The sequence below is a fragment of the Drosophila obscura genome, unplaced genomic scaffold (assembly GCF_018151105.1).
Source record: "Drosophila obscura isolate BZ-5 IFL unplaced genomic scaffold, ASM1815110v1 contig_151, whole genome shotgun sequence".
Classification (NCBI taxonomy): Eukaryota; Metazoa; Arthropoda; class Insecta; order Diptera; family Drosophilidae; genus Drosophila; species Drosophila obscura.
Window position 1 is genome coordinate 824,740 of NW_024542737.1, and position 13,280 is coordinate 838,019.

Consider the following 13,280-nt stretch of genomic DNA (forward strand, 5'->3'; position numbering starts at 1 on the left):
TAGCTTGAGAAATGGTTGTCCCAAGCTCTGACAACTAAGCAAAATATTTTTAAAAATTGTCCAATGTGGTGACTTCTATATTACATTTACTTACCGGCTACAGTAACTTTACTTAAAAAAATAATGGTATCTTTGCACTTTACGAACAATCATTTATAGCTCGTTTTGATTTTTTCATGTGTATTGCGTTCGTAATAACAGAAGTCTTTGGGGTACATTCATGTATTATTTTTCGGCAACATAACTTCGAAACAAAACAGGTGTACAAATTTTAGCTTAACGTCCTTATTTATACATGTAATAAAACAGTGCAGTGAATCGAGGTAAGAGGCCGAGGACGAAACTTGGATTCATAGACTGCTCCAGCCTTATTGAATATTTGTAGATCTAGATTATTCGTGGGGTGTGTTACAGTGGGCGATTGGCATTCGAGCTCAAAATTTAAATCATATTATTTTTATTTTCAATATTTTACAGATATTAAAATGTCCCACAAATCTTGTGTAGAATTAAGCGAAATCCGAAAATTGGATAAGATAGTGCAACAGTGTGAGCTGTACATGTCCAATAACAATATCAACGATACCGCAAAAAAGCCGCCTTTGAAAGAGTTTAAAAGAAATTGTGTAACAAAGTCCAATAAATTTGTTGAAAGAGAACTCTTTTCCCTCATGTGCAACCTAAACAAAACTGAAAAGAAACAAGTTTTTGTTTCAGATATTTTGATAAACGCCAGTATGTTCGATGATAAAAAGGAGAGCTTAGCAAGATTCCCGAAGAACGTGGCAGAGCACGGCACCCTCGTCTATCATAAATTCCTGCGGGCCAGTGACAGTAGCGTTTCCATTGATCTTAAAATAAAATCGAATGCTGAAGGGAAATATGAGCACAGCGAAAGGAACATAGCCGACTGCTACTTTTCGCCTCTGCTGCTAAGAATTAATAATAAAAAAGAATGTTTGAAGAGAGTCAAAGCAAATAGAAGTGAACCCCATCTGGAACCATCTGCAATCACTACGAAGTCGACCCAATCCAAAAGTCACAACCATAAAAAAACGATCAAAAAATGTGTGAAGTGTGACAAAAAGAAACTGTATTTTCGGTATCAGAGTTCGGAAAGAGAATGCGAATCGTTTTGCTCGTATAAAAATAATAATGATATCTATCGAAATCACAAGGGCAGCAACAGCTCCTATGAATGCATGCTTAAGAATATCAAGTACAACCCGATTGAAAAAACAGTTGAGAACGGATTGGTCGATCATTTCGACGATGTTCTGGACAAAGAAGCTCTGCTCGGATCCAAGAGTGAACCAAAGATGCAAGAACCCATTGAGACGGTATGTGATCATATTTTAATCAACCGAATACTGCTGTTGAACCCTTTTAATTACTTTTCAGATTATTTCTTTGCGAGGAAACATATTACACGACCAGAAGCTGCAAAACAACAAATACCATAAATGGACTCTATTGCACTACTCGCCATTCAAAGCTGTATGGGATTGGATAATATTAATACTTGTTATGTATACTGCTATATTTACGCCTTATGTTGCTGCATTTCTGCTGGGTGAAAAAGATTACCAGAGAAGAAATAACAAATATGTAAACTCGGATCCCATTGTCATAATAGATTTAATCGGTACGTACTTTTAGAGCACCCTTAATCACCCTTAGCACCGTTCTAGTAGCTCTTACTAATTTTCATTAATTATTGCAGTGGACGTTACATTTATCGTCGACATTCTTATTAACTTTCGAACTACCTTTGTAAACGGTCAGGATGAAGTGGTATCCCATCCAGGGCGTATAGCAGTTCACTATTTGAGCGGATGGTTTCTTATTGATTTGGTGGCAGCGGTTCCCTTTGACTTGCTATTAGTTGGAGACGATACCGATGAGGTAAGCGATGAGGTGAGATAAGATTTACCTGTATTTGCCTGTATTTTAATACAAGTAAAATGTTTGCATATTTACCAGACAACTACCTTGATCGGACTCCTAAAAACAGCTCGACTCTTAAGATTGGTTCGTGTGGCGCGGAAAATTGACCGTTACTCGGAATACGGTGCCGCTGTACTTATATTGCTAATGGCCACGTTTATTTTGATTGCTCATTGGCTTGCCTGCATTTGGTACGTTCTTAAAAATAAATTTCCTTGTGAAATTTCAGACCAGAGGCCATGAGAATTCTACATTTACAACCGTAACGTTTCAGGTACGCAATTGGAAATGCAGAAAAATCGATGGCTACGAAAAACATAGGCTGGTTGCATTCCCTATCCTTTGATATTCAAGAGCCTTATTTTGAGAACAAAACTGGTGGACCTTCAATAAAGGTACTAAAATATTTTTTTTTAAACATTAATACTGATTGGGTTACGTGCATTAGTCACGATATATTACAGCTTTGTATTTCACATTTACATCACTCACTTCTGTTGGATTTGGAAATGTTGCACCCAACACGGATGCCGAAAAAGCATTTACAATATGTGTAATGCTAGTTGGATGTACGTAAATAAGTCACTTTCCATGTTAAATGAACATTTTTAATGATAACAATTTTTGCACGTTCTTTTTTATCTGGGAAGCTCTCATGTATGCAAGTATATTTGGAAACGTGTCGGCTATAATACAAAGACTTTACTCGGGAACAGCGAGGTATCATACTCAAATGTTACGAGTTCGGGAATTTATACGCTTTCACCAGGTAGTTTGAAAAGTTTTGAAAATATTTACAACCATTTAAGTTTATTGTTACGCTTTTCTAGATTCCAAATCCTCTGAGACAGAGACTGGAGGAATATTTTCAACATGCATGGACATACACCAATGGAATTGACATGAACTCTCTGTTGAAAGGCTTTCCCGAGTGTCTCCAAGCAGATATTTGCTTGCATTTGAATAGAAAGCTATTGACAACTTGTCCAGCCTTCTCAAACGCTAGCCCAGGCTGCTTAAGGTACATATAGGAAATAACTCTTGTGAACACTTCTCATAGAATGCAAATTTTTTAATTATGTATTTCCAGAGCTTTCTCTCTTAAATTCAAAACAACTCATGCGCCACCAGGAGACATATTAGTACACAGGGGAGATGTTCTTACCTCTTTGTTTTTTATAGCACGAGGCTCGATTGAAATTCAAAGAAACAGTAACATGATTGTCGTCTTAGGTAATGAGTCTAACTAAAATTATTGAAGGCTATCCTTGTTACTGTTGGATCATTTGTTTCAGGAAAAAATGACATATTTGGCGAGAACCCATGCATTTACCCAACGCTTGGAAAATCGAATGGTGTCGTTAGAGCGCTAACCTATTGCGACATTCATAAGATACACAGAGATGATTTGCTCGACGTTCTGGATCTGTATCCCGAGTTTCTTGAAAGTTTTGTTAACAACCTGGTTCTAACATACAATATGAGAGATGTAAGTTGTAATTTCCTCGCCGTATATTCAGCAACATGTACTAATTTTAATCACACATCTTACAGGACGATAATTGTGGTGTCGACATTAAGCACCGCTACTTGAGAGCAAGGAATTCAGATAATATGAGGAGCTCAAGTGATATACCTTCCATAAGAATGTGAGCTTTGTTCAATAAAACTAAACATGCCGCTATAACGTATCGCTTTATTTCAGAGTTGGATTACACTACAAAAATCATAAAGTAAATACGTCTGTCCATAAAGTGAAAACTGAAAACTCCCGAGATCTTAATATTTTCATCGAAAATGAAATTGCAAACTATCATTTGGATCTATTTGAAAATAATAATTAATTACAGATACATTCGATTTAGCGGGCATAAATGCTTCAAGCACCTAGCATCCAAAAGTTAAATAAAATGTATTTTTAACCGGTACTTAAAGTGTATGTATAGGGTCATATTTGATCGTGTCGGTCTCTCTGTATCACACACCAGTGTGCACCCCTGAGGAGTGAGCGCTAAATAATAGCCGGATGGGAATTCATTGGTGGAACGAGATAGAGCGAAAGATGTGACGGAATGTGCGATATGGAAAGAGGATAGGGGGAGTGTTTGGAATATACTTATACTCTATGCGTTACATACATCATAAGATTACATATATGTACATATGTACTACATATGTATACTGAAGGAGTATCGGGTATTCCAGTGCACAAGCACGTGTGCGGTTACTCACGTTACGACTAATTTAATGTGTAAAAATGTGCTTTATCCTAGAAAAAATCATTGAAATAACTTCCAAGATGTTCAGCAAGGATGCACCAGTGAAAAGGCCGATTACACCGCCAATGGCAACTGGAAATAAAAAATGTATTATAAAATGAGAATACTACATAGATCCAAGAATAATTTAAAAAACCAATCTACCAACTAAATCCAGTTTTGTTTGAGTGACTGTTCTGAAATATTTGGCTGTTGGCGGTGATGTTATTTCGATTTCGACCATGTGTGAATCTCCATATTCGTTATAATTTTTTTCTCGAGACCTAAGATTGACCTATAAATAGCGCAATCCGTTTTTAACTAAATGTGTATACTTACCCAACGTAGCTTATCTGCTGTTCCATGCAGGACGGCAAGCATGCCATATTCGAACCCACATGACTCTTTACTCTTGCTGCTAGATTTTCTGAAAGAATTTTGTGAAATTTTAGACTACAGTCACTTTGGAGTAACTAGAAATATTCTCTGTACCTCTATCCAAGCACGATATCCCTTCGACTCCGCAATATTTTGTGGTATCTAAATTAAGTTAGAAAAACCGATTTTATAATAATTTAATTCAAATGCACATACTTTTTCCACTGTTGTTGAATAAAGTGCAATTGCAGAGTTTCATTTCAATCTCACTTCGAATTTCGGACATGCATGTGGAAAAACTGGAAAATTGTTAGATTGATGCAATTAAATATCTACAATAAATAATCCAGCATAACTGATGACCTGCCTGTATAAAACGCTATTGTCAGTAGTCTCCGTGTCGAATTTACACATTCTTTGAGAGACTGGTTCTTGAATAACATCGTGATGGTTTTCTATCCCTTCCACATTAAAACTGTGAACTGATGGATCCGATGTAATCGTATAGGATAAAGCATTAAAATATGGCTGGTTTTCAGGGCTGTGAATGTATAGCTTAAAAAGATTATTTTAAATATATATATGTTTTTAAATTATAAATATCACATACATCGTATCGATATATTAGGCCACTTCGTAGAACTAATCTTAGATTCCGGTATTCGTCCAATGAAGAATATACCAAAGGCATTTTTTCAATATTTTGACTAAAACCATTTTACAATTTAATTAATTTATTAAGATAAGATATATCTTTGATCTCTTTGCTGTCTTTGTACTTACTAGTCAATCAAATTGTTGGCTAGAAAGCAATATCCCATTTCTAGTTCGTGAAACTTAAATATTTCCTCGCAGTTCGGCAGAGGTTTTTCAGAGAAGTAGATTTTTTCAATAAATTCTGTACACGAGCTGGCAAGCAACTATGGTATAATATTACGAGTGAGTTAATAGACAATTAAATCTGTGCAAATGAAGAATCGTACCTCTTTCCGCATATCTAAAATATCAACACCACAGGTCGAATTGAATTCCTTGCAATATTCTTGTTTTAAGTATAAGTTATTCGGATTAATAAAGAGGTAATCATACAATGTCCTTATGTATGTATAGGAAGGGGATTGGTCAACACGACGTTTAACAGCCTCCGAAAACTCTTTTGTAATCCTGTTTTTTGACAAGCATATGCTAAAAAAGGAAAGGTATTTAATTGAACTTTTTTATATATATGTATCTCCGGCATTTAACAAAGTTATATACCTAACGGCCGGAAATGTATTTATCCAGCTAATATATGACGTTGTTATGCCAATGCTTGTCGAATCTGTATCAGATCTATTCTTCATAAGAATAAAAATCGTTGCCATATTCCAAGCAGAAAGAAGGATCACACATATCCAAAAAAATCTGAAATTAAATAAAATTAATCGATTCGTTATGGTCAAAATAAGTATCTCTTTTCTAATTAATAATATTTTTTGAGATTAAGTGCCAACCTTTTGTAAGTATATTTGTTTAACTAAAAATATGTACCTTCTGTTGGAAAAGCTTCTTAGTAGAAATCCTATAGCAGCTTTACAATATTTTCCAGCCATTATTCCTTTGCTTTGCTTTGCAGTTTGTTGAAATCAATATCAAAACGCAATGATATAATTACCACCTACATTGCGTGCTTGGTGCAATTAGTCCTTCTACATGTATATTGTGTGCTTCCCGAATACGCCCATACATACTTCTGTTGAAGGTGGTGAATCCTCTAACGTACAATATTTTTATTCAAATAATCATACCACCTAATCGTCTAAATTAACGTACTCCAGGCAAGGGTATAAGGATGATGCAGAGATGCAATAATTACCAAAGAGAAGATGAGATTGCCCAAGCGTGTATTTTCATGCTTCATAGCCCACACGCTGAGAAATAAGAGATTCCAAACCGCATCTGCAAACTTCAATAACAATATCACTTACATCGAATTATATGTGAAAAGGTTATTTATAAGCAATCAACAATTCATAATTATTTACATCGATTTACCCAGCCGCTGATCAAACCACATTAAGTGTCTACAAAATTTATGAAAGAGGCCATCATTCGAATGTAATGAAAGTTTACTTTTTCAGAGTGAATGATTACCAGGTTAACAATATTTTAGTCGTTTGTATTAACGCTGTTGCATACATAGACACAACAAGATGCCAAAATGGAAGTGCTTCAGATACTGAGCTTACTAGTTAGTGCACATAGTCTTTTGCGGTCTGCAGTAAAAAGGTATTGACCAATATGTTGGGGAAAGTGAAAGGCGATATTGTTGTCATTTACATGACAATAGGTAAGAGATGCTAAGAACCTAACATCTGTGGATACTTTTACTTAAATTGGTTTATATTCCATCAGGAATCGCTTATGTTCTAGTTAACATAAATGCATCTTCTACCTACATTGCACCAAGTAGACAGGTATGAACTCAACACATGTATTCAAGGGCACGAAAACTTTTTAATGAACTACAATTTATTTTTAGATGTGGCCTGTAGATCCACCATACATGTTATATAGACAGCAGCCAAATTCTTTGAGAAAATTCTATTGGTACAATGCCAGGACTCCAATTTTAGTTGGAAAAATGCGCCTAAAAAACTTTATGCGTAATATCCACATGCTGCCTAGATATGTACATTCTCCTACACCATATGATTTATATGGGTCTTCTAAAAGGTAACTAATTAATAAACGATTAATTTCTTACCATTTTAATCATTTACGTCTATGTGATCTTCTAGAAGCGTCTTCAGAAAATTAAACACCATTCCAACTACGCCCGCAACTACAACGGACTACAACCAGGGTCTGGTGGGCCTGGGCCCTGTCCACCCCTTTGTACCTCTGACGGCAGCAACGATACCCAATCCTGAATTTTTGAAAGGCGTCGAGAATAAGAGTAATTTTTCGAACCTTTCAAATGACGGCTGGTCGTCCTTGTGCCAAGAACGTGTAACAAATACAGGTGCAAGAACATCAGATGATTGTTACAAGAATTCTTTCAATCGTTTCCCAAGAGAGGAATATAGCTTAAATAGCGTGGCAAGCGATATAGCACTTACAACAACTAGTCTTCCATACTTAAACTACATTACTCACACCTACTTTACCCTTGATGATGTAATTCTACCGCGCTCTGGAAATAGGTTCGCAGACAACTCGGCAAAAGAAACCAATGAGTATCGTATGAATCCAATTATTATAACAACTGAAATGCCCCCTGCCACTACGACTGAAGTTCTTCAGACCACAACGAAGGTGATAACAACCACAGAAGCCCCGATCCCGACACAACCAACAACGACTGTTGTTGATGTCGAGTATAGTAGCAGCGCGAATCCAATTAGCTCTACCGCTACAACAACCGAATTCGCACTACTGTTTGAAAACTACAAAAATTGGACAACAGCGCAAACAATCAAAGAAAAGCCGTCTTTCCTGCCAATTATAACAACAGAATCGTATAAGCCCATCCTAAAACCGGAAAAAGTTAGAAAAAATATGACATCAATAATGCGGAGAAAATTTAAATCGCTTAAATTAAATTTCAAAACTATTTTAACCACAAAAGAAACCCCGAAATACCGAAAAAATAAGACCGTATTAGCTAGTAGTGAGAATTATAATAAATTAAATGAAACTTCAACGTCAACGATCCCCGCGACGGTCAGGACTCATCCAAAGCGGACTTTTAGAAAAGTCCGCATTATACCGTCAACAACAAAAACACCCGCTCAAATTCCACGCAGCACTACGGAAACAAGTAATTTGAAACTGAAGCATAAGAAGACAAGCAGGATCTTTGAAAGACGCAAACACTTGAATGCCACTATTTTAAGCGAACCGCCAAAAAATGTTACAATTGAAAGTGAAAGCAGCAAGTTTAAACGTCGTTCAACTACTACAACGCGCAAGTCCAAGACTATTGAAGATACCGAACACGCAAACTCACGCAACTCAACAAAATCGACCAATAGTAACGGTCTTAGGTCACGGGCAGACGGAATAATGGAAGACAAAGCCTCGTTGGTCACAGAATCAGCCATTATGACGATATCTAGCGGCAACATTAAACTGAAACAACCAATATTGAAGCTTAAGTCACACCAACACAGCGGAAAAAAGATAAATTATATAGAAAATGATAGTGCAATTCCGTCCCTTCCAATTGAAGTTTATTTTAAAAAAGTTAACCAACAATGAGAAAACAGCTGATTATACCAAAATATTAAGGTTACAATTATACATGTCAATATATAAAATTACAGAGATATTATTCGCACAGTTAAAACGTGATTTTTATTATAGGTTATTATGGTTCTAACGACATCAAATGGCTGCCGCATTAAATTATTTCACAAACTATCGTCAATTCGAATTACAATTTTCTTACCCTGTCTTAGTTTCATCGTTCCAAACAAATGACTACCTATCGGTTGCGCGCATTGCGAAAATTTCAGAGTGGTGCCTCTTTTGTTGATTATCGACCGGAAACAAAACGTGAGTCTCATTCGATAGCAGGGTTCTTTCGTTTTACATCTTCGGTTGGAACAGTCGCTTGATTCACAAGTAGGTGTGCTATTTTTATAAATTTGCGGCTTGCAAATTTGCAAATTCATTCGGCATACTTGATAAATGTTTTAACCCCCTTTTTCTGCACTTGAAATGCTGAAATGTTGTCCGCAATAAAATTAACCTATGACTGCATTCATGTGCAATTATATGTGGAAGAAAGTGTGTACATACAGACATACACAGATATGTCTGTACATATCTTGAGTACACAAAATGATCAGGCCCTTGCATTCGCATATGTCTCAACAATTATAGCAACGTAAATAACGGAACATTGCATTGTAATTTGCTAATTTTAAATTAAGTGTGTGCGTACATATCTATTTCGGAATATACATATGCAGACATGTATTTACATACGCTTGGGCATATGTATATGTATGTATCATACATACAGATGCCAATGAACTTGCAAATTTATGAATGGATATATACATGTGAATGTACTGCAGTGCCCTTGTGCGGCGCTGGTAAAAATAAATTAACTAAATCAATACATTCTTGTGTCGTGGCAGATATGACAGACTTAGACGATCATTTTGAGACTACCGATTCCGGAGCATCGACCACTTATCCGATGCAATGTTCGGCCCTACGCAAAAACGGATTTGTTATGTTGAAGTCGAGGCCATGCAAAATCGTCGAGATGTCTACATCCAAAACCGGAAAGCACGGACATGCTAAAGTTCATATGGTTGGAATTGATATTTTCTCCAACAAGAAGTAAGTATGTTTTCTGTGGAACACCAAAGAATAAAGGCGTATACCATACATGCTTCATTTAACGCGAAACCAACGTTTTCTTAACAATTTTGCTCGGTCGTACATACATACATAGATGTATATAGTATGTACGTTTAATGTATAATTCAAGCGTTCTGAGTATATGGCGTGATAATCTTATCTCAAAATTATCTCGAAACCTCTAAAGGAAGAAACCAAATTGAAAGCGTCGTTCGAACCAACACATATTGCATTTTGAGTTTAAATGATGATTGCAATTAATTAACACACTTTTATTTTATTGCTTCCAATTACAGATATGAGGATATTTGCCCATCTACTCATAACATGGATGTCCCCCATGTTAAACGTGAAGACTTCCAGTTGATTGCCGTTAGTGACGACAACTTCCTGACCCTAATGTCGGACGGCGGCGATTTGCGTGAAGACTTGAAGGTTCCAGATGGTGAGATTGGCGAATCATTACGTGCTGATTTTGATAATGGCAAGGAGTTACTGGTAAGATACTCTCGACACTTTCACCCAATGGCATTTGTTAATATTTATTAATTTATCCTTTTTACAGTGCACTGTGCTTAAAGCATGTGGAGAGGAGTGCGTTATTGCAACTAAGAACAATACGGCTCTGGACAAATAAACAAAACGTGTTGCCGTTAATTTCTGTTGCATTTACATCTGAAGCAAATTTATTCAAAGATGCTGTTATAGGCTAGTTGGCTCTACATCTTAAATCTGGTTCTGAAGATCGTAATAAATAAAACAGAAACTCGAAGCATCCATGTTTGAATAACTAAGTAACAAAATAAACGTTTGCCAATAAAATTTTTTACCTAAACGTCAACATCAATTGCTACAGTTTTAATCTTAATGAGGACTTGGCTATCTTTTACCTTTACAACTTTCTTTCATACACATGTAGACGATATTATGCTATTTAAGATATTTTTTGGGAAATTCGGTTATTATGAATTATCGCCAAGCTGTATGAATTTTAGTTGTATATTAAAATCAAACGATTGAATAAGAGGAAATATATCTGAGGGACATATGTACACACAAAGTCACGTCTGATTTCTTGCCAAAAACATTTGAAATTGTCTACAGCCGGCTACCGGCCGGCAATATAAACAGGCATACATATGAACGTAGGCATATACATTGCTGATTCGGTGTTAAATTTCTTCGTGAGGGTAGGTCGTGACGAAGAGGAAACTGTGGAAGAGTAGACGCAGAATATTTTGATCAATACAATGCTGGAGTACCGCCTAAACGTACATATGTATATAGATAGCTTGGGCCGAAATCTATGCACACCACAGACCTACAGGGCCACAGAAAGGTTAAACGTAAGATAAACGCATATATGAACATATATAAGAAATAAGCATAAATACAAGTAAGTACATACTTGTACTTTTCTAATAGCAAAGAAAACATGGTAGGTATGTATGTATGCATATGTATACAGGAACGGTATGTTTGTATGTAAACATCAACAAAGAACAGAGTGACCATCCCTGTGCAGACACGCTTTTCTTTAGAGTGACCCTATCAACGTAACAGCATATATCCAACAACACGAGCGGAATCTTTATATCGATAGTTGCCTATCGGGACCGTGTGTGGACTGAGAGCTCAGGAATATATGTTCAACCATTATTCCTGAAGTGAATGGTGAAAGATGTAGGCAAAAACTGTGCGCAAAACCAAAATGAGAGATGAAAATTATTCTTCTTTGTTTTGCAGTAATATATGCCGCCACCAACACAATCAATTCATAAGAGTGTATTTTTTTCCGTTTTAAATTTTAGTTGAATTTTACAATTGGCACTGTTTACAAAACACAGCAGATTCTTCAACCCTGTTTTAAGCTATTTTCCACACCCTGACGGAATATATAGCAAATCCCTGGCAGGGATTTTTCACGGTGCTGGAGACAGGCCTTAAATAAATAAATTACAACGAAATTAATTGCCTATTTATACAGAAAACGCCCACATATGTTTTGTAATTAGTTTCACTTCCACGTTCCATTCGATAGTAAAGTTCACTATTTTTATTATTTTTATTTTCGATAAGTCTGTACGATAGGTGGTAATAACACACACTAACCGGAAATCGATAAGCTTCTTCTTTCTTTTTCTGTGTGTCTTTTTGCGGTACAGTACAGAGCTAATATGTCTATAAAGAAATCGTTTAATTTTAATGTAATCTTAACATTTCAGCAGCCTTTTGAGCCACGATACAACAATGCCTCCCAAATTTGATCCTACGGAAGTAAAATTGGGTACGTTTAAGTATTCTTTGTAAATCTATTTACAAAATTACTCGAATAAATATACATGAATTTGTGCATACTAATGTACATACAAAATGTCAATTAAAAATGCTGTGTTACTTTCATATTTCAGTGTACATGCGATGCGTGGGTGGCGAAGTTGGAGCTACGTCTTCCCTTGCCCCCAAAATCGGTCCTCTTGGTCTGGTGAGTACATATGTGATTTGTTTACCTGCCGGAACGGTCTTAACAAAATGACTTCAGTCCCCCAAAAAAGTGGGTGATGATATTGCCAAGGCTACCTCCGACTGGAAAGGTCTGAAGATCACCGTGTGCCTGACAATTCAGAACAGACAGGCAACCATCTCCGTGGTTCCATCGGCTGCATCGCTGATCATCAAGGCTTTGAAGGAACCTCCACGTGATCGCAAGAAGCAAAAGAATAGTAAGTATATAGTTCTGGGTGTTTTCCACAATCCAATGCAGTATCCGTTTATTAAATTCATCTTTCATTCCAGTTAAGCACAGTGGCAACGTCGCTTTTGAAGATATCTTGGCCATTGCACGTACAATGAGGCCCAGGTCGATGGCCCGTGAACTGAAAGGAACATGCAAAGAAGTCCTGGGCACCGCCCAGAGCGTTGGATGCACTGTCGATGGCAAACATCCCCATGATGTTATTGACGAGCTCAATGACGGCTCGCTCGAGGTCCCCGCAGAATAAACGATTTCTTTTTGACAAAGACTAAATAAATCGTTTGTGTTACACTCGTAATAATTGAAATACCCTGGGATTCATTTACTTCGTCTAAATAGTGCTCACAGTGACAAACAAATTGAACGAATTCCAAAATAGAAGAGCTTTCGTCGAGGATTAGATTCTGAATGGGTTCTTTTCAGTATATGGAGAATGTCAGTGAGCATTGTCGTGACTTGAGTGAAAATAAATGTTTAAAATCAGCTCAGACTGGGATCTATAGCAAAGTGAGCCAACTAGTAGCTTTTCAGAAACTTCTACGAAAAGCAGTCGAACGGTAGCGAAAGATTTCCAGATATGTATA

The 13,280-nt window shown here is 36.6% G+C and overlaps 5 protein-coding genes across 9 annotated transcripts; 4 read left to right on the forward strand and 1 right to left on the reverse strand.

Moving 5' to 3' along the window:
- Nucleotides 1-199: 199 nt before the first annotated feature.
- LOC111075116 (potassium voltage-gated channel subfamily H member 2) lies at nt 200-4,636 on the forward strand. Of its 3 annotated transcripts, none has more exons than XM_022368225.2 (13): nt 200-323; nt 718-1,340; nt 1,402-1,645; nt 1,724-1,917; nt 1,984-2,138; nt 2,222-2,342; nt 2,396-2,516; nt 2,598-2,716; nt 2,778-2,968; nt 3,038-3,180; nt 3,243-3,436; nt 3,502-3,596; nt 3,653-4,636. In XM_022368225.2, the coding sequence occupies exons 2-13, from the start codon at nt 738-740 to the stop codon at nt 3,789-3,791; spliced, it is 2,319 nt and encodes a 772-aa protein (XP_022223917.2). In that variant the 5' UTR covers nt 200-323; nt 718-737; the 3' UTR covers nt 3,792-4,636. The 3 variants fall into 3 exon arrangements, with proteins under 3 accessions (XP_022223917.2, XP_022223915.2, XP_022223916.2); XM_022368223.2 differs by having other exon boundaries at nt 478-1,340; nt 3,653-4,635; XM_022368224.2 differs by having other exon boundaries at nt 478-1,340; nt 1,724-1,905; nt 3,653-4,635.
- On the reverse strand, nt 3,658-6,175 carry LOC111075084 (acid-sensing ion channel 5). The gene is made up of 11 exons (XM_022368176.2): nt 6,114-6,175; nt 5,841-5,987; nt 5,567-5,768; nt 5,367-5,503; nt 5,194-5,290; nt 4,951-5,138; nt 4,800-4,882; nt 4,698-4,745; nt 4,545-4,632; nt 4,371-4,489; nt 3,658-4,298 (listed from the first exon to the last, which is right to left on the reverse strand). Exons 1-11 carry the CDS (start codon nt 6,173-6,175, stop codon nt 4,192-4,194), a joined length of 1,278 nt encoding a protein of 425 aa, XP_022223868.2. The 3' UTR covers nt 3,658-4,191.
- A 459-nt stretch (nt 6,176-6,634) lies between these two features.
- On the forward strand, nt 6,635-8,897 carry LOC111075105. The gene is made up of 5 exons (XM_022368208.2): nt 6,635-6,680; nt 6,766-6,912; nt 6,978-7,039; nt 7,105-7,298; nt 7,364-8,897. The coding sequence occupies exons 2-5, from the start codon at nt 6,864-6,866 to the stop codon at nt 8,823-8,825; spliced, it is 1,767 nt and encodes a 588-aa protein (XP_022223900.2). The 5' UTR covers nt 6,635-6,680; nt 6,766-6,863; the 3' UTR covers nt 8,826-8,897.
- Nucleotides 8,898-9,086: 189 nt separating this feature from the next.
- Nucleotides 9,087-10,788, forward strand: LOC111075075 (eukaryotic translation initiation factor 5A). Of its 2 annotated transcripts, none has more exons than XM_022368163.2 (4): nt 9,087-9,191; nt 9,713-9,920; nt 10,238-10,439; nt 10,507-10,788. In XM_022368163.2, the coding sequence occupies exons 2-4, from the start codon at nt 9,715-9,717 to the stop codon at nt 10,576-10,578; spliced, it is 480 nt and encodes a 159-aa protein (XP_022223855.1). In that variant the 5' UTR covers nt 9,087-9,191; nt 9,713-9,714; the 3' UTR covers nt 10,579-10,788. The 2 variants fall into 2 exon arrangements, with proteins under 2 accessions (XP_022223855.1, XP_022223856.1); XM_022368164.2 differs by having other exon boundaries at nt 9,134-9,195.
- A 1,289-nt stretch (nt 10,789-12,077) lies between these two features.
- On the forward strand, nt 12,078-13,003 carry LOC111075082 (60S ribosomal protein L12). 2 transcript variants are annotated; one of them, XM_022368172.2, is made up of 5 exons: nt 12,078-12,100; nt 12,167-12,228; nt 12,353-12,426; nt 12,484-12,664; nt 12,738-13,003. In XM_022368172.2, exons 2-5 carry the CDS (start codon nt 12,192-12,194, stop codon nt 12,941-12,943), a joined length of 498 nt encoding a protein of 165 aa, XP_022223864.2. In that variant the 5' UTR covers nt 12,078-12,100; nt 12,167-12,191; the 3' UTR covers nt 12,944-13,003. The 2 variants fall into 2 exon arrangements, with proteins under 2 accessions (XP_022223864.2, XP_022223865.2); XM_022368173.2 differs by having other exon boundaries at nt 12,082-12,100; nt 12,170-12,228.
- Nucleotides 13,004-13,280: the final 277 nt, after the last annotated feature.